We start from the raw sequence: 24797 nt of genomic DNA, 5'->3' as shown, positions 1-24797 counted from the left end.
ACCCCATGCCAGGGTTTGTGATTTTTTTGTGATCACTGTCTGTGATTCAAATGCTTCCCTGGGGACTCAGCGGTAAACCATCACCTTGCATTACAACGGACCATCTACAAGGCAGGAGACGCGGGTTTGATCCCTGGGTCAGGAAGATCCCCTGGAGTAGGAAATGGCAACCCACTCCAGTATTCTTGCCTGGAAAATTTCATGGACTGAAAAGCCTGGCAGGCGACAGTCCATGGGGTCGCAAGGGTTGAACACGACTTAGCAACTAAATCACCACCACCACCACCACCTGTTTCAGAAGCAGAATCTACCAAGAGTCAGAGGGCCTAAAGGGGCTTCCCTGGTGGCTCAGATGGTAAAGAATCTGCCTGAAATGCAGGAGACCTGGGTTCCATTCCTGGGTGGTTAAGATCCCCTGGAGAAGGGAATGGCAACCCACTCCAGTATTCTTGCCTGGAGAATTCCAGGGGCAGAGGAGCCTGGGGCTACAGTCCCTCCTATCAGATACAGCTCCTCAGATACAGCTGAGCGACTAACACAGAGGGGTTAAATGTGGAGAATCCCGTGAAGTTCTGAAAGTAGAAATGTGACAAACCAATCCCACACAGCAGTTTCCTGGAACACCGAGATAGGGCGCTTCAGGGAGGCTGCATGATTAATCCAAATAGCAAGAAACTTTCATGCTTTCCAGTAATTTTATTTTATCAAAACACCCTCCCCTTCCATTTTTATGACACCATTTTATTCCTGCCAAGTTCTACCTCCCTCCCCCCAAGCTCTATTGCCTACCCAAAGAGCTGTTCAACCCCCATTGTGAGACTATTTACATCCCTCCCTCCCTCCAAATGATTCCATCCCACATTCAGTCTGTTTTAATACTTTTGGGAAATTTCTCTGGGGGAAATATCAGGCACAAAAATTCCTTGGCCTTTGCTCAGAAGGTATTAATAGTATCCCAGGGAAGAGATAGAAAGGCATTCCTAGATCTGGAGAGGGGCCTTTGTGTATTCAGCAAGGGCACAAAGGGCCTGGGATTTCCTCAGAGAAAGTGAAATTGAGATTGTGGAGGAGAGGAGTATAACCAAGAAGCTTATTGGTGAGCTCAGGACTCTTCATCCATGACATCTAGAATGTTGCTCAGAAGACTTTTGAAAGTGGGACGTTCATCTGCTTTCTAAAACCAAAGAAAAAAAATAGAGTGTTATAGTGGGCTAGAGTCCAGAATTCAAGGGAAACACAATGAGTAAACAGCAAATGTTTATGAAGTTTATACTATATGCCCAGTAGCATACCCTGTGGATTACCCAAAAAGAGAGAGAGAGAGAAATAGGAGTATTCCATAAAGTCCTTGTGCACTTTGAATCTTTAGTAACTCGGGTTATTAATGTGGTGAGGAAATTTTAAAATTATTCTCACAAACACTGATTGAAACTAAAGCCAAATTCATCACACCAATGCATTCTTATTTTGGACCCTCAAGTGGCTACCAAACAAATTTAAGTGGTTGACTGAACTGAAATCCTATAAGCTGTGATAATTTTGGTTTGGTTTCAACCACTTGTTTCTACCATCCTAAAGCCAAAGTTAACAAAGGAATGAACATGTCAAGAGGAGGAGCTGCTTCACTGGGCAGGCATCCTAAGCACCTGGAACCTCTTATTACCACCATCTAGCCTCCAGACTAAGGCCTTTTGTGATAGCCATGGTCCATAAGCCCCTGGGGTATTTAGTGATTCAAGATATATTCATTTAAGAAAAGTCTCAATCCATCAGAACCCAAAAGTTATCAACTTCTTGTTCCTTTGAATCTGTGATTCTCAAACCTGAGTATCAGAATTTACTGGGAAGTTTAAAGACATACCCAAGTTCCACTCTAGACATACCTAATCAGAATCTCTGGAGGTAAGGCCCAGTCATCTGTAGTTTCAAGAGTTCCCCAGAGATTCTGATGTGATTCTAGTTTCATGACTACTACGTTAACAGGCTGTGGAGAAAGTACCTATCTGAAATACTTAACTAGCAGAGTGAGGATGTGCTAGTTGGGAGAGAGCAGCAGTCAATTGCCCTCAATCCTGCCCAGCAGAGGAGAGAGGGGGGAAATGACTCTTGGGGTTCTCCCTTTCTCCACACTTTCTTTGTGACCTCAGTCATTTGTCAAAGGGAAAAGAGCCATGCTCTGGTCCAGATGCCTACTTTTCACCCCACAAGGGTGGCTCCTGATTCACATTTGTGCTTGCTGGACACTGTCAGTCTTTCCATGGGGCAGGACTGAGAGCTGAGCACTCATTTCCTACTAGAGATTTAGTTTACCAAATTAAGGTTGCCAAGGATCTATAGAAAATGGAGTAGGCACCCCTGAAGAACCCAAGGTGAGAGCAGCAAAGCATTTTAATAATAATGGGACAGGCTCTTTATTTTCAAAATACCACATCTACCCACGTATCCCATAATGCACTGTATTAAAAAAAAAAAAACCATGAGAACTACCTATTTTAGTTCCCTTTCAGGTGTTAGCATTTTAAAAAAATCTCATTTAGGACCACAGCCAGAGAAAGTGTGCAGTTAGTAAAGTAGAAGAAAGGGCCAATGATTCCCAAAGGAATGAACACAAATTTTAATTAGTTTTCTTTTTTAATGTCCATACACTTGTCTGAATGCCTCTGGCTGCCTACTTATGCTAGGTGACATGGCCCCATGACACCCCTCTCCCTAAAACCAAAATGGTATTGGGGTCTTCTAATGCTCCTCCTCTTGGGACTTCCCTGGTGGCTCAGACAGTAAAGTGTCTGCCTACAATGTGGGAGACCCGGGTTCGATCCCTGGGTTGGGAAGACCCTCTGGAGAAGGAAATGGCAACCCACTCCAGTACTCTTGCCTGGAAAATCCCATGGACGGAGGAGCCTGGTAGTCTACAATCCATGGGGTCGCAAAGAGTCGGACACGACTGAGCAACTAAAGAAAAAATACTAGTGCTCCTCTAGTGAGAATTGGAGTGGGCCTGGAAAAACTGGCCATGAAAGGATTGGGATGTAGGCTGGGGTTTGAGAATGTGTACAGCTATCTGTCTGTGCTCAGTTACTATATGGTGAGGGAGAGTAGGGTGTGGGTGCTTGGTCAGCTACATGGGAAAGTACGTTCAAGGAAATAGTTTAAGAGGTCCCACTAAAACACTTACCTCATGCCAGCAGCTGTACATGATGGTATATACCCTCTCCGAAGCGAGATGAGGCCTGTAGAGACGTAGGCCTTGGGCAATGTGTTCAGCTGTTTCACTGTTAGTAAATCTCTCATATGGCATCTTCCCCAGAGAGTAAATTTCCCACATCAGCACCCCTAGAAAATGAAAAAAACAATGTGTTGTTTCTGGGTAGGAGGGATCCTAGTGTTCCTAGATCAGCCTCAAACATTACATTCAGCTCATTCCACCCCCCACCCCATCCCTGTTTTTTTTTTTATTATTATTATTATTTTGTTCAAACTTCTGCTATAGTACTAAGTACGCTGGAGGTAATCAGGATTGCCATGGACCATTAGTTCATCTAGGAGAGAGACAGCATCTTATTTGTCTTTGTGGTTATAGGGTCTGGCAGAGTCCCTGGTACATACTTAGTATTCAAGAAGCTGTGGAATACTGAATGAATTGTTTGTTTCCCTCAATAGATTCTAAGTTCTGAGAAGGCAGGAATCGTGTCTACTTTACTGTTTTTAATCCCCAGAAACCCCTGTGGTGCCCAATTCCCTAAGCATTAGATGAATGAAAGCAAGAACAAATATCAGTCTCTCTGTGCAGGTTGCAGAGTGTGAATTTCCCCACAGCATTCCTTTTCCTTTGAGCTGTATAATCCATGTAATCGTATCCACTCACCAAAAGCCCAAATGTCAGATTTGCTGCTGAACTTGCTGTACATAAGAACTTCTGGTGGAGACCACCGGACAGGAAATTTGGAGCCTACAGAGCTTGTATATTCATCATCCAGAACATACCTGCAAAGGATTCAGGACTCGTTGCTGTTACAATTTGGAGAGTTTGATATTTGCTTAAATTTTCTTGGCAGAGCCATAAGAATTGCAAATATTACAGGCCAACCAGTGTCTTTTACAAATGCCATTACTAACATATTCCTGTTTTCATATCCAACTTAGCTTTCCTGATTGACAATATAGTTTACAGCAAGGATGAAGTGGAATAAGGTCTAATAGGTACTCCCTTTCCTCTTTTCTCTTTTCCCATCCTTCCCTTCCTTCAATTCTGCAGTCAACAGTGGCAATTAGGCTCATTAGGAAAGGAGACAGAGTAAAGTCAACAGGATTAACAGAACAAGACAGAGTATAGAGGAAATTAGCTTTTAAAAAAAGAGCAAAGGAGAAAGAAGAGAGGGCTATAACAATAAAACAGAAGGATGAAAAGTGACTTAAACCATTCAGAGAAAGAAAAGGTATAGAAAGATGGTGGAAAAAACTAGAATTATAGGGGGAAAGGGAGAAGATTAAAAGTTATAATGTCATCTCACATTTATACTGTGCCAGTTTTACTTTTAGAGGGAAAGGTGAAAAAGACTGCACTCACCTGGACAGGCCAAAGTCAGATACTTTAACAACTCCTTGATCATTAACCAAACAGTTTCGAGCTGCCTGTAGTGCAACAGATACCAGTGAGACTCTGCACAGGTTAAAGGCACAAAGCTTGTGCCCACAAAGGGAGGGATGCCTCATCTCCTTTACCTAGAGACACCCTCCCACCTAACAGGAGTCAGCTGATGCCACTGAGGAATTTTGATGTACTTCCATCACATATACAGCAACCCCCATAATAAGTAAAGTCTTAATTTTGTAAAGCTCTGAGGACTTGCAGCACGATTTCACTCATATTGATAGTTCCATGACAACCCTTCCTGCATTGAAATGTCAAGAGAATTAAGAGAGAACAGAAGGCAAGTGTGCTTTGTTTTCTGCTTTTCTACCAGCAGGACTAGGGCTATTTCTGCCTTGGCCTGGCTGAAATAAACATGCCCCGGGAGGCCAGGCAGGGGAAGTGATAGAGTGAAGTGGGTAGGTGGAGATGTCAGGAAAGTGTTTGGTCTAAGGGAGGCCAGCCACTTTCCTGTGATCAGCTAGACCATCTTGTAATATCAGGCCCATATTTTATAGGCCAACAGTTAACATGGCCTATGAGAATATGGGTCTGGTGACACAAGATGATGTCAATTTTCATGAGAAGCTGTAAATTCAGTTCTTTAATGTGAAATGTTTTTAAGTGTTTGCTAACTAATATATTAATATAACATTTAAAAATGCACCAACAGACACCCAGTTTGTGATTCTGATATAATCAGAATGATGGTTCTGTGCTAAAAAGCAGTCCCATCAGGAAGCAGGGCTGCCCTTCTGCCCCTGGAGGACTCCACCATTTCCTTGTCATAGTAGGAGGGGCTGGGAGTGAGGGCTCCAGCTCCCACTGTGGCAGAACTTGTGTTGAGGCTGGAGTTCCTTGACCGGCTGATCACTGGGGCAGAGGTTCACCAAACTTTTAGTATTTTCTAGATAAAACTGAAGTCACGGCTCCAGCCACCTTCCTCAGCCATGGATGGTATGTCTTCCTGTGCTACTTCCACCCTCTCAGCCCTTGGACCCAGACCAATCCTTCTGAGATCCTACCAGGTCTCGGTGGAGGAACTGCTTAGACTCTAGGTATTCCATGGCTTCACAGACATCCTTGCACATCTCCAGCAGCTGCTGAGTCTGGAAGCGGTGGCGCATCTCCCTCAGGTAGTTCAGGAGGCAGCCATTGGCCATGTACTCAGTGATGATGAAGATGGGGCGCTGTTTCGTGCAGACGCCATACAACTGCACCAGCTTCTCATGGGAAAGATTCCTGTAGGAGAGGCAATGAACCAGTCCTCCCTTTCTGACTCTGAATATCATTCAGAAAGGAACTGAGGAGGAAAGGAGTTGGCCTTGGAGTAGAGTGTCAAATGAGAGATCATAATAACCTTTTTCCTACCCTAAACTCTAAAAGTGCCTAATATGTGAGGGTGAACCAGGATTTGGAGCCATCGATAGAACAGGAAACAAGTCCAGGGCTGAGTGAACACTAAGGGTACATTAGAATGTCTTCCTTTTGAAAGTCTCATTCTCTACATTTACCCTCAAATGCTATCAAGATGATACCCACCCATGAGCAATACTATCCTCCATCAGTCTCAAAGATAAATGAGTACCTTAGCAGTTAGGACTCACACCAATCAAAGGTTGACCTCAGGCCCAGGTCCCAAATCTCCCTTATTATAAGTCACCTTAAACCACAGTGGGAATCATCCTTTTAATTCCTAGACTGGATGGACAGTTGAGTTTGGACTGTAACTCACATCATGACTTTGGCTTCTTCAATGAACTCATCCTCAGACATGGAGCCTTCTTTGATCATCTTGATGGCCACGTCATACTGGCCCCTCCACTTCCCGTACTTCACTACTCCAAATTGTCCAGTCCCCAGCTCCTTCAAGAAGGTCAAGTCCTTTGGATCGATTTCCCATGATCCTATAATAACAACGCCTTGATGTGATTCTTTGAGTCATGTATGTATAATTTCTACAATAGATTAGAATCCTTACTGGGGGTAGAAATAGACAAGCAGTAAAAGGGAAATTCTCAGGGGTACTAATTCATCTTTGCTCAGGTAAATCTCAGGGACAGGGGATTATTGATTGGAGGAGTCTGGGAATTTTTGGTACAAGTCAGGCATAGAGCAAGAAGATCAATTAGACAACCTCTTAAAAAAAATCCCTTTATGATTTTTTCCCCACAATTGAAAAAAAAACCAAACCTTTATGAATCTATGTTTTTGCAGTCCCAGTAGGAGCCACCAGAGGGAGAAAACTCATTAGATAACTTTGCTTTGTCTCTGTCCTAACACATTATTGACTGGGGGATTTTGGCAGAAACTAACGTCTCTGGCATTTACAGGTCTCTGGTCAATAATGTGTTAACATTCCTTGTGGCAGCTGGGATGGAACAGTGCACTGCAAGAATGACTGAGAGGCAAGGTCTGGTTGGGTCGGTCAGATGTAGCAGTGCTTGCAACTGGCTGGTCCACCCTGCTGCTGCTGCTGCTGCTGCTGCTAAGTCGCTTCAGTCCTGTCCTACTCTGTGCGACCCCATAGACGGCAGCCCACCAGGCTCCCCCATCCCTGGGATTCTCCAGACAAGAACACTGGCGTGGGTTGCCATTTCTTTCTCCAATGCATGAAAATGAAAAGTGAAAGTGAAGTCGCTCAGTCGTGTCTGACTCTTAGCGACCCCATGGACTGCAGCCCACCAGGCTCCTCCGTCCATGGGGTTTTCCAGGCAAGAGTACTGGAGGGGGGTACCATTGCCTTCTCCATGTCCACCCTGCCCTAGAGAAATAAGCACTTACCATATCCCAGGCCTGCAGTGGAAGGTGCATTCTTGTTTTGTTGAGACACTGGATATTTGAGCCTAGATATGAGTCCTAAAACATACAGAGAGGGTCATGCTGCTGGTGCAGAGCAGGGAGTGAGATGCCTTGCACACTTAATGCCTCACACTTCCAATATTCATCTTTCTAGTACATTTGAATCCCAAAAGATCCCCATGAACCTGAATTTTTCTGGAAGTTTCTCCTGTTACAAACGTTTTTCAGGGACAAGAAAAAGAAAATGCTAACTGAAGTATGCTCCCCAGCTAAATATATCCCCACCTCCCAGCCCAGGCTTAACTCACATCCTCCCTCTCCTTCTGATACTGAAAAGTGTAATTGGAATCCCATAAAATGACAGCCTTGATACTGCCTTGCCTGGATATGGTGGACAGCTGCAAGCCTTCTTGATGAAGCTTTTCCCATGTATTCATGTTCTCTCCAATCTCCCAGTTTTTAGAATGTCTACACTGCTTAGAAACTCTGTTCAGATGTTTTTGAACCTGTATGTTCTTTAAGGGCAAGGACCTAAAGTAATAGTTTTTGTGTGTTCTCTAGTAACAAGAAAATTACTGAGTAGACACTAAGAATTCAATGAATATTGCTGATTGGTTAATTACCAGTCTCTTCTATGTCCTTCCTTAGCACTGAGCATCAATCACCAAATAAGAAGTCTTACCTACTGGGTGTAAGGTCTGCCTTTGACCACCTCTTCATTTGACTTCAATCCAGCATCACAGGGGTACATTTTCACAGCTAATCCTCACTACCGCATGAGGCGTAATGTTTCACCTAGCCACCTTGTCCTCAATTCCTTCTCTTGGTACTTGTCATACGCTTCTTCTCTGGTTCCCCTTGTACTTACCAGCAGAGTTATGCTGATGGTAGTTAATGAGCTCAGGGATAGTGCTGAAAAGGTGCTTCTCAGCCAGGTAATACTGGCTCTGAGGTGTGGAACACACGACATAATGGCGTATCACCCCTTGAGGTTCCCTGAAGAAGTGGACGCTAAGTCAGCAACTCGGGAACAAGGGCCCAAAAGACCCAAGAAGTGAAGTGAGGTGAGATTTGAGTTTAAGGGACAGAGGAAGTGGTAGAAGCACTTCATTAAGGAACTGTTGGATGGGTGCCCCTGTTGTTTGTCCCCAGGGCCTTAAAACAGTAACACTCACCCTGTAGATTTGGCAAACACAGACACGGTATATTTTCCAGCTTTGCTGGAGTCTCTAACAATGAAGCCTCCTTCTTTACCCTGAAAAGATGGGAAAAGAAGCTGACCATCAGGAGGAAATGGCACTGCCACCAGCATCCCAACTGCCCAAACCCAAGACAAACCAGAAGCCCTGATTTCACTGCCAAGTTCCACATTTGAGCTGTAGCCTCATTGCTTTTGACACTGAAAAGTATAAATGGGACCCCATAAAATGAGAATCTTGACACTGCCTTGCCTGGAGGTGGCGGACAGCAGCCAGCTCTCAATTCAGGATCCTTGCTTGTGGTGCAAAGAGACTGCCATTTACTTGTGGTCACACACTTACCTCTTGCTTCAACAGTTGCTCAGCTTGACTCCGAGTCATGTGTTTGGAATACCACCTGGAAAGGGAGAGTGCTTGGCTGGTTTCTAGGCCATGGCCTGCGTAGCTCATAAGAGTGCTGTCTGTGGCTCATCCATGCCATTGAGTCAGTCAGTTCACTCAACTGCCATTTACTGAGTGCCTATCATGTTCATAGCACACTATATCCCTTTCCCAAAGCCTGCTTGGTGCTCAAGAATTGTGGAATGGAGAGTAAGTGGCAGAAGGTTGCAGGGAACAGATGAGGGTCAGGGCTTTCAAAGACAACCCACTTCCATGATTCGGGAGAATGGACAACCACAACAGTTTGCCATTTTTCACCCTTTCAAATGTTTCCTATCAGGCTGTGTTTTTCTTTGAGTGTAGTTCTTCAGATTTGGAGAGGAGGGGTATGGTGACCTCTCCAGATTCATCAACAGGGTGTTTGGGATAAGGGTAAGATGTAGGCACTATCACTTGAACTGGTGGCATCATTTGACCCAGTTGATGTTGATTTTAATAAGTATCTTGAAATAAAAATTTTGTTGAAAGTATGAAAAAGGTTTATACTGTATTGTGAAGATTCTGTGCTGGGAACATAAGCATACTCACTCATACATTTCTATGGAGTCCTCTGCTTCAGTTACATAGTTACTAGGGATGTAGCCTTCCTGCCTGTAAAGGAGACAACAGGGTTGATCATCCAACACTCCCCAATCTGGGTGAGAGACAGATTTGGTTACCTTGTATTCTGGGGCTCAGAACCAGTCTCAAATGGTGGTATATAAAATGTCCTGCCCTCAAAGAGGATCATGTTACCAACGCACAGCTAGGGCAGTGAAGTGTGTAGCTTCTGCACTTGCAGCATTGATTGTGCTCCACAACAAGTGAGCTCAGGGAGGGGGCCACGTGTAGAGCTGAGCTCTGGGAAGTACTTGCAGGGAGAGCATATTCCCTTTGATGTGGGAAGAACAATTTCTGATCAGGATACTGAGTAGGGGAATTATGCTGCAGGATTTTGCATGTGTGTAGAGTAGGTGGGAGGGATTCCCTGGCAGCTCAGCTGGTAAAGAATCCACCTGCAGTGCACGAGGTTCGATTCTTGGGTCAGGTAGATCCCCTGGAGAAGGGCTAGGCTACCCACTCCAGTGTTCTTGGGCTTCTCTGGTGGCTCAGATGGTAAAGAATCTGCCCACAATGTGGGAGACCTGGGTTCAGAAGATCCCCTGGAGGAGGGCACCCCACTTCAGTATTCTTGGCTGGAGAATCCCCATGGACAGAGGAGCCTGGTGGGCTACAGTCCATGGGGTCTCAAAGAGTTGGACATGAGTGAGCAACTAAGCACAAAGTAGATGGACACAAGGCTCAGGGAGAGCGGACATGAACTCACCCATTTTTATCCCGGGCACGCCACCAGGGTAAGTTGCTCTCCTCCAGGATAAAATACTCGTTGCCCTTATGCAGCTGTAGATCATTTGCATTCATTGGCATGTAGTCATAAAGGGCTACAACTTTTTTCAGCTCACTTGTCGAGACAGGTGCTGCTGTTGGCTCAGGGGGCAGTGGCTTTTTTAAGATCTGTGTTGTTAGGGAAAGAAAGTTGGGGAGATTGGCTAGATATCAGGCACTCTCCTATTGTTCCCCAACCATTCTAACCCAAATCAGGGAAAAGAAAAGGTTTATTCAACATTCACTCAACAACCATTTTTAAGCACCCATGCAGGGTCTCTCAGCATGGAATGCACATCAGAACCATCTTGAGGGCAGTTAACAATCCCAACACCCAGGTAGTTTCAAAGACCAATTATGTCAAAATCTCTGAGGGTTGGACCCAGGCATCAGTGTTCATAAAGCTTCCTGGGCAAAAACCATGTACAGCCACCATCTGGAAAACTTCTTAGCACTAAACTAGTACATGGACCCACTAAGTGACTCTGAATCTTCTTTTCTTTGTTTGTAAAGTGAACATAATAAAATTCCTGCCTTGCTTACCTACAATATATGAGAAAAGCCTTTCTAGATCTCCAAAAGTAACCCCCAAAATCAAGTTTTAAAATAATATATTAGTGGTAAAATCAAGATATTGGGTATACGGGCATTCACTGTTAAAATTTTTCAATTTTATGTTTGAAAATATTTTTCATGAAAAAAAATCAGGCTTTGTTTTGTTCTAAACAAGTGATTGGATTAAATGGTTGCCAGGAGCATCCTAATAAGCCTCTGTCTCTCCACCAAAGAGGAAGTCCTACTTAGAAGGGCAAATCCCCTATCTCAACAAGAATACCAGTTTACACTGCCATATTCCAGGGAGAATTCTAAGACTGGTCTGTTTTCTGGGTGTAACTGTAAGTTTCCATTGAAGCAGCACCCAATTTCCCTGTATACCTGGTCCTCCTCAGGTGTGGGAGGAAGAGGCTTTTTTGTCTTGCGATGAGAACTCCCAGGTTTTAAGCCTGCAAAGCAAGAAACCAGTGATACAGAGAGCATATTTGGGAAGGGCCCAGGGACAGGTTTGTATTTGGTTCCTTTACATAGTAAAGGCTACTGTAGTCTTGATGGCTACAGCCCAGTGCCAGTTTGCCCAGCTAGAAAGAACAGAGCATCAGCTGGATTTTGGTTCCCACCCATCCCCTCTCCCAGGCTCCTTTGTACACTGGCCAAAATGTACAAACCTGGGTTTGATAGAACCCTGAGGAAGTGATGGATAGAGTCAAAGGAGGGAGAGATTATATTGATCAGATCTCTTACTTCCATTTCTGTTCTCCAAAATTTGGCAGCCCATAGCATTTTTGGCTGTCTGAGAGCAGCAGAGATACTGCCCATCAATCCAGAAGCAAGGGTGATATTTCTGTACCAGATCACTGTTGTAGCGGATTACTGTAAGAGGAGAAAAGAGAGAGAGAGAGGTGACATTTGACGTGTGGGAGAATCTACCATAGGCATGTTTTCCTCTTTGAGCATAGTGGTGAGCTTCAGACAGCTGCCCCTTTCTCAGCCACCCTGAAGGGAAGCAAACACAGGACCAGTTGGCTCACATGCTTCACCGTGGAGAATTCCTGTGTCATTCTCTTCAGTGGTTCTGTTACGATGACTATCTCTCAACCAGTGACAAAAGCGATAAGAATATCTGATGTCTCCAGAGCCCGAGAACAAAAATATGTTATCTATGGTTTTCCGGTAGCCATTACAATCTTCCTATAAAGCAGGTGTTGACTCTGGTGGTCTTTCCCAGAAAAGGGAAACCATGTGACAAGCCAGCTCTCACTCCAGCTCTCAATATACCAATGCCCCAGTTCCTGGAGTGCTCTTTTAGAGCTATTTGTCTTTGTGAAAACTCCTGCCTCGCACTTTCTGTGTTCATAAAACAGTCAACAGAACAGAGCTCAGGATCAAATGAAGGTGATTTTGCCTCTAGAATAAACATAGTTCAGTCTTCCCAGGGCCACTGAGGTTGAGTGGCCACAAGGGTTGAGCTCCTTGTGGGAGACAAACACAGCAGTTCTATTTCCCTCACAGGGTTGTGAGGCCCAAAAGATCTCTCAGAATAGACAATAGGGTGGGTTACACATAGGAGGAATTAGTTTTACAGTTTTTAATACTGTGGCATTGTAAGAATTTTAACCAGAAGTTGATTAGATAAGTCATCCTGGGATCCTGTTGCCAGATGATAGAGAAGCAAAGACAAAGGAAATAATTGACAATAGCTAGCCTTGGGGCAAAGATCTAGGCTGGCCTAAGAATATGCATATTTGAGGACATACTCATTTCAGCATTTGATGCTAAAAAGAAGCCCTGTGTAACTTTTTTTAAAAGATAAAAATAAAAACAAAATAAAACCTTCCTTTGTAGAGATCAGCTTAAGTCCTTAAGAGCTTGCTAGTCACCCTCTACTCACTTAAGACTTTGGAGGAGGCCTAGAAGCTACTGGTGGCCAGGTGCAAGCTAAAAGGGGCTACATTGTCTGTAGAGGATTTTAAAACAATAATAAAGTCAACCAAAAGTCTGTAGGCCTTCTATTATCCTTATTGCCAAATTCAGACTTAAATTGAAGAAAGTAGGGAAAACCACTAGACCATTCAGGTATGACTTAAATCAAATCCCTAACGATTATACAGTGGAAGTGAGAAATAGATTTAAGGGCCTAGATCTGAGAGAGTGCCTGATGAACTACGGACAGAGGTTTGTGACATTGTACAGGAGGCAGGGAGCAAGAGCATCCCCAAGAAAAAGAAATGCAAAAAAAGCAAAATGGCTGTCTGAGGAGGCCTTACAAATAGCTGTGAAAAGAAGAGAAGTGAAAAGCAAAGGAGAAAAGGAAAGATATACCCATGTGAAAGAAGAGTTTCAAAGAATAGCAAGGAAAGATAAGAAAGCCTTTTTCAGAGATCAGTGCAAGGAAATAGAGGATAACAATAGAATGGGAAAGACTAGAGTTCTCGTCAAGAAAATTAGAGATACCAAGGGAACATTTCATGCAAAGATGGGCTCAATAAAGGACAGAAATGGTATGGACCTAACAGAAGCAGAAGATATTAAGAAGAGGTGACAAGAATACACAGAAGAACTGTACAAAAAAGATCTTCATGACCCAGATAATCACAGTGGTGTGATCACTCACCTAGAGCCAGACATCCTGGAATGTGAAGTCACTTGGGCCTTAAGAAGCATCACTACGAACAAAGCTAGTGGAGGTGATGGAATTCCAGTTGGGCTATTTCAAATCCTAAAAGATGATGCTGTGAAAGTGCTGCACTCAATATGCCAGCAAATTTGGAACACCCAGCAGTGGTCACAGGACTGGAAAAGGTCAGTTTTCATTCCAATCCCAAGGAAAGGCAATGCCAAAGAACGCTCAAACTACCACACAATTGCATTCATCTCACACACTGGTAAAATAATGCTCAAAATTCTCCAAGCCAGGCTTCAGCAATACATGAACCGTGAACTTCCAGATGTTCAAGCTGGTTTTAGAAAAGGCAAAGGAACCAGAGATCAAATTGCCAACATCCGCTGGATAATCGAAAAAGCAAGAGAGTCCCAGAAAAACATCTATTTCTGCTTTATTGACTATGCCAAAACCTTTGACTGTATGGATCACAATAAACTGTGGAAAATTCTGAAGGAGATGGGAATACCAGACCACCTGACCTGCCTCTTGAGAAATCTGTATTCAGATCAGGAAGCAACAGTTAGAACTGGACATGGAACAACAGACTGGTTCCAAATAGGAAATGGAGTACGTCAAGGCTGTATAGTGTCACCCTACTTATTTAACTTATATGCAGAACACATCATGAGAAATGCTGGGGTGGAGGAAGCACAAGCTGGAATCAAGATTGCCAGGAGAAATATCAACAACCTCAGATATGCAGATGACACCACCCTTATGGCAGAAAGTGAAGAAGAACTAAAGAGCCTCTTGATGAAAGTGAAAGAGGACAGTGAAAAAGTTGGCTTAAAGCTCAACATTCAGAAAACAAAGATCATGACATCTGGTTCCATCACTTCATGGCAAACAGTGGAAATAGTGGCAGATTTTATTTTTGGGGGCTCCAAAATCACTGCAGATGGTGACTGCAGCCATGAAATAAAAAGACACTTGTTCCTTGGAAGAAAAGCTATGACCAACCTAGACAGCATATTAAAAAGCAGAGACATTACTTTGTCAACAATAGTATCTGTAACATCTAAAAATATTATAAAACCCCCAGAAAAGTTGTTTCACAGAACTTAGGCTTTAAAGTTAGTAGATTAGTAATAAATAAAATATATTGCTAATAAAAAAATTATATTATCAGTAACTTCATTTACTTAAACTTCGATACTAGATTATAAATGAATGGTCTTTGGAACATGCCTTATTTTCAAAATCATATTTTGCCTGATCTCTGGCCAGTAAAACTCTTTTCTAATTATTTAAGACGTTTTGTTTTGTTTTGTTTTGAGAATAAGCCCATTCTTATTACATACATCTTTATAATAAATTTCAAGTTTTCTCTTTCTAAAAAATAAAAATAAATAAATAAATAAAGGTCTGTCTAGTCAAGGCTATGGTTTTTCCAGTAGTCATGGACAAATGTGAGAGTTGCAATGTAAAGAAAGCTGAGTGCCGAAGAATTGATGCTTTTGAACTGTGGTGTTGGAAAAGACTCTTGAGAGTCCCTTGGACTGCAAGGAGATCCAACCAGTCTAACCTAAAGGAAATCAGTCCTGTATATTCATTGGAAGGACTGATGTTGAAGGTGAAACTCCAATACTTTGGCCACTTGATGCAAAGAGCTGACTCATTTGAAAAGACCCTGATGCTGGGAAAGATTGAGGGCAGGAGGAGAAGGGGATGACAGAGGATGAGATGGTTGGATGGCATCACCGACTCAATGGGCATGAGTTTGAGTTAACTTTGGGAGTTGGTGATGGACAGGGAGGCCGGGCGTGCTGCAGTCCATGGGGTCACAAAGAGTTGGACAAGACTGAGCGACTGAACTGACTAGCAATTTTGAACAATGTTCCAGATACTCTTCCTAGCTAGAACTGATTGCTCCTACCCTCTGCGCCCCCACCCCTCTCCTGTGCCACCACTGTCACTGAGGGATTTGAAGAACCTTGGGTGCGCGCTTCAGCACCAGTAGACATTTCAAAAATTCTTAATCAACAACTAGCTGCTCTGATAAATTCAGCTATCCTAATATGCTAATGAGAGGCTATAGGACTTCCTACTCCCCTACCTCCAGCACAGTCATTAAGAACCCACTCTACATTTCCAAATAATTAAGAGGTCCCTTGAAGTTGACACTCTTCTTTTGTTGGTTAATGCAGAGCTGGTATTTCCAACTACTTAGAATTGCAAAGCAGTGTCTGTTACAAACTGAATGTTTGTGTCCCCCCAAATTCATATAATGATGCCTCCCATGTGATATTAGGAAATGTGGCCTTAGGGACGTACTCAGGTCATGAGAGTGGAACCTCAAGATGAGATTACTGTCCTTATAAGAAGAGACCGGAGAGAGATTCTTTCTCTCTGCCATATGAGAATCAGTGAGAAAAGTGACCAGTCAGCAAGCCAGGTAGAAAGTTCTCACCAGCAACCAAACTGGCCAACACCTTGGTCTTGGACTCCCCAGCTTCCAAAACTGTGAGAAAAATGTTTGTTGTTTAAATCACTTGATCTATGATATTTTGTTGTGGTATCCCAAGCTGATTATAACAGCATCCAGGTGGGAGAACTAGGAGAAAACTGCTTACTTCACCAGTACATGGGACCAGGAAGCACTAATGGTTGATGCACATTTCAAGTATATCATGGACTGTTCTCTCATATCTATTTTTATCAGGATAATGGCTAAACTTCTGTTTGAGGCATGACTGATTGATTACCCTTCATATACATCATTGGAGTTTCACAAATGCCACTCATTTGTTTTGGTGAGGTCAGGTCTTTTGCTTATTTTTGAAGCTACAGTTAGGATAGGCTCTATTGAGCTTGACCAAATGAAGACAAGTATCTATGGTGCTGTAACACGTACCCACTGCCATGTTCAAGGAAATGGAAGGAGAGAGCTCAGGGCTCAGTCCTCAGGGATACAAGGTTTGCATGAAAAGTACCACTGAAAAGAGATGGCAGTTCAATATGAGATACCTGACATCCTACTTTTTAAATTGATCTATGAATGTGAATGTGTTAGTCACTCAGTCATGTCCGACTCTTTTCAACTCCATGTAGTCTGACAGGCTCCTCTGTACATGGGATTTTCCAGGCAAGATACTGGAGTGGATTGCCATTTCCTTCTCCAGGGGATCTTCCCAACCCAGAGGTAGAACCCAAGTCTCCTGCACTGCAGGCAGCTTTTTTTTTTTTTTTTTTTTTACCATCCGAGCCACCAGGGAAGCCCTTGAGGTATAGCTTACATATAAATATATAAATTGAGGTATAGCTGATATATAATAAAACATGCAATCTGAGATATCCAGCTAGCCACATTTGTGTAAAACCATTTAACCACCACTCAGATCCAGCACCTCAGAAGGCTCCCTCGTGCCTCTTCACAGCCAATACTGCTACAGAGGTAGCCTGCATACCATGAGGCCCCCTTCTCATATTAGTGATTTGCAACTGGTGCATTTTACCCCAGAGTGGGATAACGTATCACTAGAGTGGGATTTTACAGCTTCCAGAGTATCTCATTATTGGCATTGCCAGCATCTGGGGCTGTTCTGAGATCTCTAGGATTTGCATCTAAATCTCTGAACAACTGTGGTGTTTGTTGCAAGGCAGCTACTTTGGGGCTTGTCAGCCCAAGTAGATTCTGGAGTAAATGAAAAAAAAAAAAAAATGCTTTCGGTAAAACACAAGGGAAGAGGAGGCAAACTTGAACCAATGAACTAACTGAAGTAGTAGTGGTTTCTATTTGTTTCGGTTTTGTTTTTACTGTTGGAATTTTACTTACCTATGAAACTTTAATAGCAGGGCATCATCAACATAGTAAGGTTAATATCAGAGTCAATAAAACAAATTTACATGCTGAATAGTCTTATCCTCAGTCATTGCTCATAAATTGAATATAGTGGGCACTCTATGTATTTTTGAGCTAACCTAAAACTGGTTTTGAAATTGGTGCTTGAAGTGTTAAAGGAATTACTAACTCATACACACCACATTTTTTCCCTTTTATTTCTCGCTCATCTAGTATGTCCCACCTTCTATTTTCAAACTAAATCCTAGCTGTCCATCAGTGTGGATCCCAAGTTGGTGGTTGTTGTTCTGCAGAAAAATCATTTAACACACCTATTTGTTGGTTGCCTTCTGTGTGCAAGGCAATGTATAAGGTACTGTGTAGAGAACCAAAGAAGTACAAATATATATGCCCTCTGGAACTCCAGCTCAGCCTCTGCATGTATTTCTCTGCCTTGGAGGTGGCATCTTGGTTTAGAGCACAGACTTTGGAGCTTGAGCTCAAAGCCTGATCATGCCACTTATTAACTGAGTGCCTTTGGGCCAGTTACTTAACCTCCTGTACCTCTGTTTTTTTGGTCTCTAAAATGGGGATGGTGAAATTAACTGCCTAATGTGGCTGATAGGAAGAAGAAATGAGCTAATGTACATAAAGGAGTTAAGATCTTGGATCATAATAAGCGTTACTGAAGTGTTTGCTCATTTTGTACCCTCAAGGCTAAGGTGACCTCTTCAAAACATGCCAGGAACTGAACTACGTGGTGCAAGATATCGCCTATTTAATGTTCACATGGCCTTACTCTTAAAATATCTTGCAGCCAACTACAGATGCAATTTCTGGGCTTGAGAACCAGGCAGCACAAAACTCTGCAATGAGTTTAGGCTTCAGAGTCAAACAGACTTAGGGATGTAGTAAGAACCCAGGCTCCACCGCTCACTAGCTATGTGCCCTTGAGCAACTTACTTAACCTCTTAGAGCTTCAGTTCTCTCATCTGTAATTAGGAGTATAATACATACTAAATAAACTTATTGGCAGGATTAAATGTGCTACTATGTTTGAAGCAGTTGGCATAGAGCCTGGTACAGAGTTAATGCTCCTTAGGTGTTAGTTGTTTTTAGCCTAAGGTTGCTGTGAGAATTAAATGAGATAATGATTACAAGATATATAGCTTAGTGTCTGACACACAAAAAGAACTAAGCAAATGACCCTTCTGTTTCTTTCTCCTCTTTTGACTCGAAAGATCTGATGATTTTTGTATTGGCCAATCAGACTTGCATTCAAGGGACTGAACAAAACTGGTGTAGTCAACCACCGAATATCAGAATCTACATGTTTATTAAGACAAAGGGCTGTCATGCAATAACCCAACCATGCTGTTATCAGTCTGCCATCCTTCCTGTTTCTCTAGGCAGCCTTTCCTGATGTCAACTCAACCAGTTAATCTCTCAGTCACTTGACATGTGGCTATATATACACACAAATATGTGTGCATGCATCCTGTGCTGTAAGCATTTACAGTCGAGTTTATCTGAGCACACTATATGGTCTATGTGAAGAACTGAACTATGTTTAATTGAGGTCCTCACAAAGCAAGGAACAGAAAATAGCTCTTTAGAAAATATTTACCAACAATGAAAAGATGTACAGTGCTTTACAGTTGCTGTGTGCTTTCACATACATTACCTCCCAGAGGTAGGTACCATGGACATCATTATTATTCCTCTTTCAGAAAAAGAACTTGAACCTCAAAGAAGCTTGTTGGCCTGCTTACCAGAGGTCACCCAGCTTATCAATGGTAGAAGAAGACTTGGAACCAGGGTCTTTACTCTGACCCTAAGCACTCTCATAATCATATATTAATTTTTGGAGAACCAGATATTTCATATCTATGATTCAAAATATTGAAATAACCATTGAGTGCCACACCACACCACCATTGTAAACTGGTGTAAAGAATGGGACCTTTTTGTAAGTAGGGAAATGGAGGAGCTTATAATTACAAAATTGCATTAAAGAGACAGTGGTAGAACTAAGTTGAAACTCTTAGTCTAGCACCTGATCTTTCATCAAATATGATGGAATATTATTGTCAATTGTATCACTAATATTGAAGAAAATGAAACATTTCTTGCTCTCCTCTCTTCTCCTTTCTCATTCTCTCCCTCCTTCCCTTTCCCCCCTTTCTTTTTTTGCCTCCCTTCTTACATCCATTCTTTTTTCTTCTCTCCTTCTCCCTCTCTCCTTCCCTCCCTGTCCCCATTTTCTTTCCTTCTTTCTTTCTCTATCTTTTTCTCCCTCTCTCAATTTTCCTCTTTCCTTCCTCCCTCCCTTCCTTCCTTTGGAAACTAGTTTATTTTCCAAGTAATTCTCACCATTTTTGAGCTGGTGTATCCAACGCTTCCTCAGTTCTTCGGTTGGGGAGAAGACATAGAGAGGCCCTTCATCATATACAACCTGGGGCAATGGACACACAGACTTCAGCAGTTAGGAGTCGGAAAAAAAATAAAGCCCTTGAGGGAACTAATCTTAAATTACAACTTTGTATAATGACAGTGGAATACAAAAAGGCAGGATCTTCAGTGAGCAGTGGGGCTGGTGTCATGAGAAGAATTCCTGAACAATTCATATCCAAGGATGTAGGACTAAGAAACTCTTAGCTTTGTGAATTCTCCTAGGTCCTCCTGAATTGTGTTTCAATTTGTGTGTAAAATTAGTTCATTATCTTTGTGTTTCTCCAATGAAGGATATTTTATGATCTTATTAAGCTTTGTATAGAAGATAATTGAAGTAATGATTTATGTAACAAGTCTTGATTAGTACATATGAATTATAAACTTCATCAATATGAGCAAAATTTTAACTCGTCTAATTTTCCCCCCAATGCCTAGTGGCATCCCCTAGCCAATATTAGCCAAAATAAACTGTTTGGAACTACAGACCTATTTCAAAAAGAGTGAAGTATATATTAAGCATCATCATCAAATCAGTCAGTAGTTTTTGAACACTACCATGTACAAGACGCTGTGCTAGGTGTTATGGAGATGTATAAAACATGTAAAACATGGTTTCAACCCTCACAGATTTAGTAGACATCACAGTAGATTCTAAAGTCAAATGTAAATTAATTTTGAATTATCTGCTATTTACCATTATCCACCAGGCCAGTTACAACATCAACTTAGTGAAAAACAATGGTAGTAAAAACTGTCTAAAACAACCCTCCCTTTACAGGTTTCGTAAACTTTGTTATAGTCAGGGACATGAACAAGATCCTTTTACATTTTTTCTTTTTGCTTGTTAGTCTTGCTGTGCTCATAAATCCATGACAGAAAGCCCCCTCCCCTGAGACTTTCCACTTCCTTTTCTGGCTTTCACTGTTGCAGAGACTGCTTTATTCACGGTATGTAGCCTACAGAGTTCTAAGGACATAAGCAAACCAAATCAGAGATTAATTGAATCTGAAGCTCTTGCTTTGATGGCTTACATTGCATCTATCAAACAGATGTCTATGTGGCTCTTCAGTTATCCCAGACTTGAATAGAATTTAAGTTTATATGTAAATCTAATAAGGTTTCCCCACACTGAACTTCCTAATACTACTCCTTCCCTCCCCTTTTCTGTCTTTTCAACCCACATGACCACCATTAGACAGATAGGCAGAACCAGAAGGAAGTGAAATGCTCACTCAACAAACAGCATCTTTCTCAATGCAGTTATCATATACAAGACACACCATAATAGAATTAGTGCCATTATGGATTCTCTTTGAGGTGTAAAGAGTAAAAAAAAAACTATGTTTGACTGGAAAATAGAAAAGCAAACACCCTCAGCCCATGTTATCCCTGATGATTACATTACAGGTCCTCTTGTGAGCTGATAAGAGAAAATACCTCACCTGGAAGGGGTAAGGGAACCTTTCAATAATTGAGATCTGCTCAATTTCACTGCACTCTTCTCCCCTTCTCTGCAATGACAGAAAAAATCGTATTTATTGGTTGATGCATTACTCTTTTCTGGATTTCCTAAGGTACTAGGAGTCTTTTGCAGTGGTTCCACAAGACTATCCTGCACGGACAATGCTAATCCTTAGTGATGGTTTCCTATATTCCAGTGGGGACACATAGCCATAGGATCCAGCACACCCTCATTCAAAAAAATCTCAAATTATTGAGGAAATGGAGGTTACTCAATAAATGATGCTGGTACAAACATTTAACCACTAATATTGGCAGAGGTAGGAGAGTAGTTAAGGTAGCTATTTCACACAATATACCAAAGTAAATTCCAGATGGATTCAAGAGCTTATGAAGAAATGAAACTATGAATAACAGAAAAAAGTGAATATTTATATAATTTTGTGAGAGGCAAGGCCTTTCTAATATAATGCTAAAAGTTAGAACAATTGAGAGGAAGATGAGCTAATTTGATGACATAGACTTTAAAACTCAGTATGGTTTAAAAAAAAGTAAACAAAATTCAAAGATAAATGAAAAACTGGAAAATATTTTCAACATATATTATCATGTTAATATATTTAGATCTCTTAAAAAGTACTAGGAATAAGGTAAATATTTCAATAGAAAAAAGGGCCAAAAAATTAACAGGCAATTCACAAATGGAAAAAGTATAAATGAGCTGTAGACGTATAATTGAGTAGCAAAAAAATGACAAAATAAGTCAGCAATTAAATATCATTTTTGGCCTTCAAATTAGCAAATATTTAAATTATCTGGTGTTGAAAAGAATGTAGAGGAATAGATACTCTCATATACAGCTTGTGGGGGTATATAATATTCAGATTCTACTTCTACAAAATGTAACAGAATAAAACTATAAAAATAACAAATTGTACAGATTTCCTAAAGAAAAGAACAAAATATTACTCCTAGGAATTTGTTATAAAGGAAAGAATAACAAAGATACATAAAGATGTATGCAAGAATGTTCCCCTCAATATGATTTCTGATATAAAATAATTGGAAACAATTTAAATGTCTAGTAATAGGAGACTGGTTGAACAAATTAGAATATATCCACGATAGGGAACACTATATAGTCATTAAAATCATATTATTAAAGATTACTTATTGTCCTGGGGAAAAGTTTTCATATATTGTTAAATTGAAAATGTAAGTAGCAAAGCAAGATGTTTAGTATGATTCTGTGTTTTAAATATATAACATGTATAATAGTGTGAGTGTATGTGTTGTTAATGGAGAAAAACATCAGTAAGTCCATACATGAGCATGTTAATAGTTGTTTTAGCTAAATGAGATTATGCATAATTTTATCTTCTTTATGTGCTTTCTTTGTATTTTGTAGAGTTTCTGTAATAAACATGCATTTACTCTTGTCATCAGAAAAATTATATTTAAAAAAATCAGGAAATCAGTAGATGTTATGTCTTCAGGGAAATGAGAGAAGAAGCAGTGAGAATCTCAAGACTCAGAGCCCTAGGGTTCTGGCTTGCAGACTAACTCAAGCCTGTAAATCTGATCCCGGTGACTGAGGGAGTAAAACCAATCATCTCTGATCAGCTTGAACACTTGATCTGATATCATCTTAAAACTGGTGTTACAAGTTTTCCAGTTAAGTGAGTTGTTCTGCATCTGGGGAAAAAGACGTTGAGACTCAGCATAACAGATATGTGGTGGAGTGAAGAGCATATTGGTATAAGGGACCTTTATGTGTCCCACACTGCACAATATCACCAGTTTATTTACAGAGAATTGACGTGTTCCAAGTTTCTGAACTCCACCCCACCCCCTGCTCCTGGTTCTAACAATGATCTCTTCTCACCGGAATCTGTCTTTCAGGGGGAGGATTTTTCTCAGGAACCACTGTTTCAACGCAGGTGATCTTCTCAACATCTATTGAACCCTTCTTACTGCCTCTTCTCTGAGAAAGAGAATGAGGAAGAAATGGAGAAAGGTTAAGAGCGATTAAGCAACCAGATGATTAGATTTTGCTATTTCATCATTCAACATAGTGAGGTGACACCCACACTCTATATCAGGACCTATCATTTTGAATAAATGAGCAAACAAACCAAACCCAAACAACTTCCAGATCTATTAACCTGATCTTTTTTGACTACCAGATGGAGGGCAAATGCTATAGAAGAGTGGTTGACTATGTGTGCCTTTAATATAAAAAAATAAGGAAACAATTTCCAACTCTTGGATTTCATTCTCAACAATCATTTAATGAGTGCTCACCAACTTAGAAAATCCATGGTGAGATTTCCCTGATAGCTTCTTAGCACCTTTGAATTTTTGTTCCAGTATGACTTCCCAGTTCTGGGTTAGGAAATACTTTGCTGAGTTTGAAGTGTACTTAGGTCCCTTCCATCCTGCTCCACCCCCAACTCCAACCAAAAAGTCTACCTTCTCACCAAGGCAGATTTAAGGTCAAGTCCTTAAAACTCAGGTTTCACAGCAGAGAAACTTACCCCGCGTTCAAAGTCATACTCATAGTAGGAAAGTTTTTGCATGGTTAAGAGAAAGAGGCGCTTCTTGAAATTTAAAGGTGATGTTTTCTTTTTCTGCTGGGATCGCTTCAGGAAGATGCTCTCCAATATCACTGCAGCCATTGCTTCTTTCTGGAGCTCACTGGGTGCTATTGATAATGAAAGTTCTTGAGGACCCAGCACATTGATCCTCCTCATCCCTCCTGGTTCCCCCTCAGCCTAGCCACCTACTTTCAAATAAAACAGAAGTGTTCAAAGCTAACAAAGAACCATCTTCTTACCTTGATGTCCTCCTTCCATAACCCTCATTTCTGCCAGTTTTCAGGTATAATGGATGCACACTGAATTGGGATGATTGGTTCTACATCATGAGTTCGTATAAACTGGGTTCTTGCATAAGTCAATGGAGTGTTCTGGATATCAAGGACATGTACCATGTGCTTGGTAATGTCTAGAAGCAACTCTACTCTAACCACCCTTTTACTAAATGTGCAGAATCTGTGAACAATAAAAAGTCTCAGTGCAGCTGTTGGCCCTAATATCCCCAGAAGGTATAATGCAGGTGCCAGAACTCCACTGAGGCAGATATTGGACTTTCAGTTCCCGGTTTCCTAGACAGTGAGTGTAATTTTTCATACCTTGTCCCACTGGGGTCTGTAAACAAGGGGTCTAATAAGGATATGGAGGCTGCACCTGCAGTTGTGGACATATACTAACTGCCACACAACCGATTTTGCCCATCCTTTGTAGTTCTGGCTGAGCTTTGTTCTAAAATTGAAAAACAATTTTTGAGAGGCAGTTGTTTTGCTGGTTTTTGCTTTTCCCTTCCTTTTTGCTTAGATGCATTCTTTTGGATAGGATCATCAACTCTTAGAGATGCCGTCTTTGA

General features: G+C 41.6%; 1 protein-coding gene across 2 annotated transcripts in view; it reads right to left on the bottom strand.

Annotated features, from left to right (window-relative positions):
* Positions 1-752: 752 nt before the first annotated feature.
* Positions 753-24797, bottom strand: part of BTK (Bruton tyrosine kinase) — a 31708-nt gene continuing 7663 nt past the window's right edge. For both annotated transcript variants that reach the window (XM_065914997.1, XM_065914998.1), the window contains exons 2-19: positions 23891-24057; positions 23239-23337; positions 21335-21403; positions 19812-19893; positions 11737-11865; positions 11374-11441; positions 10379-10566; positions 9601-9663; positions 8974-9028; positions 8608-8687; positions 8301-8428; positions 7415-7489; positions 6366-6537; positions 5656-5872; positions 4568-4632; positions 3866-3984; positions 3176-3333; positions 753-1174 (exon numbers count right to left, since the gene is read on the bottom strand). In XM_065914997.1, the coding sequence (XP_065771069.1) occupies positions 1103-1174; positions 3176-3333; positions 3866-3984; positions 4568-4632; positions 5656-5872; positions 6366-6537; positions 7415-7489; positions 8301-8428; positions 8608-8687; positions 8974-9028; positions 9601-9663; positions 10379-10566; positions 11374-11441; positions 11737-11865; positions 19812-19893; positions 21335-21403; positions 23239-23337; positions 23891-24031 (1980 nt within the window). In that variant the 5' untranslated portion in view covers positions 24032-24057 and the 3' untranslated portion in view covers positions 753-1102. The remainder of the gene's footprint in view (positions 1175-3175; positions 3334-3865; positions 3985-4567; positions 4633-5655; positions 5873-6365; positions 6538-7414; positions 7490-8300; positions 8429-8607; positions 8688-8973; positions 9029-9600; positions 9664-10378; positions 10567-11373; positions 11442-11736; positions 11866-19811; positions 19894-21334; positions 21404-23238; positions 23338-23890; positions 24058-24797) is intronic.

The sequence above is a fragment of the Muntiacus reevesi genome, chromosome X (genome assembly GCF_963930625.1).
Source record: "Muntiacus reevesi chromosome X, mMunRee1.1, whole genome shotgun sequence".
Classification (NCBI taxonomy): domain Eukaryota; kingdom Metazoa; phylum Chordata; class Mammalia; order Artiodactyla; family Cervidae; genus Muntiacus; species Muntiacus reevesi.
This window is presented reverse-complemented; position numbering and strand designations above follow the sequence as displayed.